A 6,505-nucleotide genomic window follows, 5' to 3' on the forward strand; every position below is an offset into this window, starting at 1 on the left:
TGAGTGAGTGAGTGAGTGAGTGAGTGAGTGAGTGAGTGAGTGAGTGAATGGTTGTTTGTCTCATTTCTCTATGTGTCCCTGTGATGGACTGGAAACCTGTCCAGGGTGTCCCCCACTTCTCGCACCTTAATTGCTGGACACGGGCACCAGCGACTCCAGCGACCCACAAAAGAAGAAGCGGGTAAAGATAATGGATGGGTGGTTTTCATGACTTTGCATTGAGAACCTTTAAACTATATGAATTTGATGCAAACTAAAACAAAATATGCAAATTTACAACCTCTTCATGTTTTTTTGTTTTTTTTCTTTAAAAAAAAAAAAAAAAAAAAAAAAAAAAAAACCTCTTCATGTTAACAGATGAGGATGGTTTCATCCAGGTGAATTGAGTGGGGATTCCCTGTTGGACGTGTAGGTGACGTGCAGCTGGGAGGATGGATAATGACATTCAGCCTGGTGTCAAAACACAGTAATCAGCTGAACATGAGCTGAAGCATGACACCAGAACATCCCTTAGAGCTGCTCTGGACTCTGCGAGGATTTGCGTGTATTTTATCTGTGACAGTGACTGAGCTCAAAGCAGAGCAGGTCCCAATCACTTTACAAGAGAGGAAAACAGATGACTACACAGAGGCTGATCTTTTCGGGAAGCTAAGCGAATGCTCGAAGTGGGGAGGTGGGGAGGGGTGCAGAGTGTCCCAGCATCACATATGGATGAAACCACAGAGAAACAACACAAAGAGGAACAACAGACACGTGAGAAATGTCTTTCTAAAAGCAGTTACATCGAGCGTGGCTCAGGGTTCCTGATGGTCGGAGGAGATGATGTCTGAGGCATGAAAACAACAGGACGGGGTATGTTTTCCTCGCTCGGCCGGAGACACACTGTGGCGTGAGAGACGGACGATGGACATCAGCAAGACGTGGACGCGTGAGGATGACACACACAGTGATAGATCAAATCAGAAACGTTACCATACTGCTTTTAATCCAACATTTGCAGTGCCATCGCAAGTCTGTCTTCGAGGCCCATCCTCCTCTTCCTCCCTCTTCCTCCTCCTCCCTCTGTGCTCACCAAAAAGGAGCACTCTCCTCCTCCTCAAATACAGTATCGGTACCCCCCCACCAGCCACTGTCAGGCGGGCTATCACCTCTCTGGATCCTACTGCTCCATTGTTGATGCCATCGATGTATGCAGCCTCAGTCCCCCTCTCTCCCTGATCTATTTTCCTCCCTTTCGCTCCCCCTCCTTTGTGTCATATGTTGCCTCCTCCACCCCCTCCCTCCCTCTGGATGGATGTGTGAGAGCTCAGGGACAGATGGGTGGAGGGGAGTGGGAGAGATTGGCGCAGGCGTGCAGGTGCTCCTGTGTTATTATGGTAGAGAGGCTAAAGAGGGAGGGAGGGAGTGTTGCAGTTACAGCACACACACGTGCACGCACACACATGCACGCACACACTAAGCCTTCAACACAGAGCCAGCATGTGCTGATGTGCAACTGCACTGGTGTGCTGCCAAAGTGCACAGCAGCTCTGATGTGACCGATTTTAGACTCTTTTTGGGGGGTGCTCAAGCACCCCTAGTTTTAATTCAGCACCCCCAAAAAATAAAGAAACCATCATTAAGGTTTTGTAAGGAAACTCAGTTCTCAAACCGTAGATTCACCAAAATGTTTAATAAATTTGAAATAAATATGGAATAAATTATGACAGTCTTAAACCGGCCAGTAAACCCCATGATTTTATTTGTTGTTGCACGAGTCGGTTCCTCTATGCCGCCTGTCAATCAATCCAGTGCGCTCGGCAGCAACTGACCAATCAGCGACTTTAATTTGTCCTGAAGGTAAACGCCCCTTACCTCCAGGAGCTCCACCCCTTTTTCCTCCGACATCATTGTCAGGGCTTTGCATTACAAACTCTTTGCAGTCATAGGCTAATGGTTAAATTAAAGGTTAATGCTTGAAGCTAGCTGTGCTTTGTTTTGTGTGTTTTATATGTAGATATATGTTGTAACTTCTGGTTGCATAAGTTTAGTCTTTGTTATGATCCTTTAAAAGTCCTATATGTGACTGGATACCTCGTTTATGGTCATGCCACTCTGAACATGTCTGAGCTTGGAAGCTAAGCAAGGTCAGGCCTGGCTAGTACTTGGATGGGAGTCAATACCAGGTGCTGTCAGCTTTTGCACTTCTCAAAAACCGCACCATGGGGAGCCATTGTCAGTACTCGGGGCGAAGCACCCCTAAAGGTCAGATCCTAGAATTGCCCATGGTGCTGACTCCCTCTTTCTTCACAGAAAAAGGAAAGGATCCCAACAATCAGGGATCCGAATCAGTGACTCTGTGCTTCTTTAACTTGTGGTGTTCCTGTTCAGGCCGGAGTGTCAGCGTGTGCTTTGGGGAGCGATGAGAAGAGATTAGAACAAGCTTTCATAGTCAGGTAAACTTGATATTACAGAGACACTCGAGGTGTTTCTGAAACGGTGGTGCAGCTGCTGCAGAAACAGATCTTGTTAAAGCAATAGAAATCTGGAAAAATAAATGTTTTTAGGTATAGTTCTGTGGACATGTTATGAACAATGACTATCTTACCTGTTGTAGATAGCTCTTTAAATGTCCCCTCACTCACTACACCAGGGTCAATGTAGGTTATGTAGAGCAGGGGTGTCCAATCCTGGTCCTGAGAGCCAGGCTTGGACACCCGAGATGTAGGAAACGGGAACAGTGTGGTGTTTTCATACTTCATATGTATCCACCAAGTGTTTACAGTCAGTTGTTACAAAAATAAATACCGGTAAGCTGTAATTAGCGCTCTAGTTAGTTAGTCTATCAGTTACATGCCTGAATTGGAGGGGATGAACAGCACGATTCTTTTCTGTCACACTTTTTTGTTGTATGCTAGTATCTAATTACACAAGCATGGATAGCAGCTCTTACTACAACCTCCTACAATTTAGAATTATGACGCTTACAAAATACTTTTACACAGAACAGATGTTTTTGAAGTTGTGGTATCTGTGCAAGTAATAAACACAAACGAGAGACGTCTACAAAATTAAAAGCATTTCAATAAGTCTGAAATATTGACCAGCGGATATTAGCATTAGCCTTGATTAGCATGCTGTCTTGGCTCTGGCTACAATGCATTATGGTCTATTTCTGCTGAATGTAGTGTCCAACTTCTCTGCAGTACTTTTACTGAACTGTTTGACAAGATTTTAGGGCCTGTATTAAAGTTTTGAACATCACTACAAAATGGCCGACTCACTATATGTAACAATTGAATAAGTGGACAATAGGAATGCAGCCTTTGGCTAAACTGATGAGCTAATGGCTAGTCTGAGCAGCTAGCTGTAGCACTTCAGATTAGGCCTGTCACGATAAACAATAAATCAATTAAGCGCATGATAAATGAAAATTATCAACCTCATTTTCATTTATCGGCTTTATCGTTTCTTCGTGTCTCTCTCTTTTTACTGAAGACACTGGATGACAAAAAGCTCAACTCTGCTCTTCACTGACCCCTCCCTTTCTCTTTTCTCTTTAAAATCTGTTTTAACCGTCCAAAATTGCGTTTTTGGATCGTTAAAAACAGTTAACCTGAGAAGCTAAGCTATGCTAACAGGCCGACCTCGGGAAAAAAACTTCCATCTTGTCAAAGCTCCAAAATTCACGGTTGAAACCTGTGCCTTCGTCTAAAAAGTTGTTTTTCTCAGAAAAAAAAAAAAAAAGCTGAAAACTTGTTTAATGATTTTTTATTAAAAGCTTTGTGTGACAAATGCTATGTTAAAGAGCTCACACCGCGCTTCCGCCACTTTGAGAACCGAAAAACAGGAACGAGAGACAGCCCATGTCATGTCAAGGGGCCTCCCTCCCATTTTTCTTAGACACACTGCTCGTTCCCTCACTATCCATCCTTTGGTTCAGTCTTATAATACCATCAGGTGGCTGGAAAAAGGTACTACACGCAAAACAAACTAAAAATTTCTACTTAAATTTGACGATCATTACTAATTATTGTCAAATTTTAAAGAATATTACCGTTTATCGCAATAATTTCTGAGACAGTTAATCGCCCAGCTAAATTTGTTATTGTGACAGGCCTACTTCAGATGTAGCATGAAAATCTTTGGGAAGGAATATCATCACATTTTTGCTGAAAATAAACTGTAAAACGGAATGCAGTGCAAAAGTTTGTAAAACAAGTGCATTAGAAATTCAAACTGAGGTAATCCAAAAAACTATCTACAGCAGGTAAGACATTAACTTTTCATAAACCTTTCCAAAGAACCACACTTCAAAAGTTGTGAGCTTTTTCTTCTCTCATGATGGCGTCATATTCAACTTTTTAAAATGTACGTAGAACTCCTTAAAGGAACGTGTAGCTCCCTTCACAACATCACAGACACAGGTGATTCTTTGCAACAGGCGTTTATTGCAGGCATGAAGCTTCAGTATGACATTTTGTCCACTTTCACCGTCATATATCCACACTGTAACTTCTTAACACATTAAAGCCAGGCTACAAATGCTGTAAGAACTAATAAAGTAAAATAAAATACACAAATACAAAAGGATATCACTGACCTGCACAATATATAATGAGACAAATAAATATAATTAAATAAAATTAAGACAAATACCTCGTTGGCTGCCTGTCATGAAAAGAGGTTTTTTAGTCTTTAGAAGTCACTTTGGCATCACTTTCCATCTTTAAACATCATTTAGCTTAGCTTTCACAGCACAGCAGGCTCTGTCTCTCTCTCTCTCTGCTCACACACTAGACGCTTCTCCCGCGTTGTAAGGAGCGCCAAGTTCACGTGGGACTTACATTACTGAGAGTGACATCATCTTAAAGTAACGGATCACATTTTCTGCCCCATTGAAATTAAATAAGATTTTTTTTTACTTAAATTTACACAAGTATGAAATGTGTTTTATCTGTTTAAAGATGTCATGAAGTTATTTATGCAACATGAACCTTCGTTAAGCAACAACACTTATCCACAACTTCTCCTCCTCCACCATAACCCTCAGAACTGGCTCCCCTCAGGGCTGTGTGCTGAGCCCTCTCCTGTTCACTCTGCTCACGTACGACTGTGCACCGAGTCCGACCCATCCAGGCTGCCATATTGTAAAGTTTGCAGATGATACAGCGGTGGTGGGATGCATCACAAACAACGAGTACAGGCAAGAGGTGGAACACCTGGAGAGTTGGTACAGGAAGAACAACCTTCACATCAATGTGAAGAAGATGGTTGTGGATTTCAGACGGAACAAGCCCCCCCACCCCACCCCAAAAGCATAGGACGATCTACGGTGGAAGTGGTCTCCAGCTACAAGTACTTGGGTGTGCATCTGAACGACAACCTCAGCTGGGGCAACAACACCACCAGCCTGATCAAGAAAGCTCATCAGAGTCTCTACTTCCTCAGGCGGCTGAGACGAGCTGGTCTGGGAAGCTCAGTCCTCACCTCCTTCTACAGGTGTGCAGTGGAGAACATTCTGTGCTCCAGCATCAACGTGTGGCATGGAGGCTGCACAGCTGCAGAAAGAAAAGCTTTGAAGAGAGTGGTGAAGGCTGCACAGAAGTCTGTTGGAGTCAGCCTCACCACCATCACAGACCTACACCTCCAGATGCAGGAAGAGAGCCACCTGCATCACGAAGGACCCCACTCACCCAGCACACACACTTTTTGCCCCACTCCCCTCAGGCAGGAGGTTGAGGAGCATTAGGTGTAGAACCACTAGACTGAGGAACAGCTTCTACCCTGAGGCTGTCAGACTCATGAATCTCTAACCAGGAGAATCACATCATGTTGCTGCTGATCTGTTTCATGTTGATGTGTTCATGTGTGCTCATCTGCTCACACAGACTCATGTTCGTGCTGCTGTTCGGCGTATTGTTTTTGTGCTATTAGTGCTTAGTATATTTTTAGTTAACGTTGTTTTTAGTTCGTATCTTTGATCTTGTTACTGTTTTTCTTTTACATTTTATACTTTTGTTGAATGTAACTGGGACCCTGTGTACACAATTTTGTTCCACCACATGTGGTGCGTATGACAAATAAAGAACCTTGAATCCTTGAATACGTGTCTCACCCGCATCGCATGTCAGAATTTGAGACAACGGCTAGCACTGAGTTTGAGACGACTCTCATTTACCATCACACCAAATTTTAGCTCAATATCTGCAAATATGAATGAGTTATAAACATTTTTGTGTTTGCTGATTTGATTATCTGTGGCAGCCATCTTGAACTGAACTGACTAAAAGGTAATCAGTTGTTGATGCACATTCAGCGATGACTTCACAATACCTATTTATGAGTAATTTTATAGGTTGCATGTTTTAATTTTGTGCAGAAACAAGGTCAGTGACAAAAGTCAAAGTCACAAGAAAATACTTTAAGAAATTTTATTTCAATTTAAATTTGACACAATTAAATCGACAAGGCATGACACTTAGCAATAAATAAAGACATATTTATAAAACACGTGCACAAGCAT

The 6,505-nt window shown here is 42.6% G+C and overlaps 1 protein-coding gene across 1 annotated transcript in view; it reads right to left on the minus strand.

Moving 5' to 3' along the window:
• The window catches only part of tmcc2 (transmembrane and coiled-coil domain family 2), an 11,226-nt gene extending 10,216 nt beyond the window's left edge, over positions 1-1,010 (minus strand). The window contains exon 1 of the mRNA XM_037679522.1: positions 973-1,010. Within this exon, the coding sequence (XP_037535450.1) occupies positions 973-975 (3 nt within the window). The 5' untranslated portion in view covers positions 976-1,010. The remainder of the gene's footprint in view (positions 1-972) is intronic.
• Between the last annotated feature and the right edge of the window lie 5,495 nt (positions 1,011-6,505).

Source organism: Nematolebias whitei, chromosome 7 (assembly GCF_014905685.2).
Source record: "Nematolebias whitei isolate Nwh7 chromosome 7, NemWhi1, whole genome shotgun sequence".
Classification (NCBI taxonomy): domain Eukaryota; kingdom Metazoa; phylum Chordata; class Actinopteri; order Cyprinodontiformes; family Rivulidae; genus Nematolebias; species Nematolebias whitei.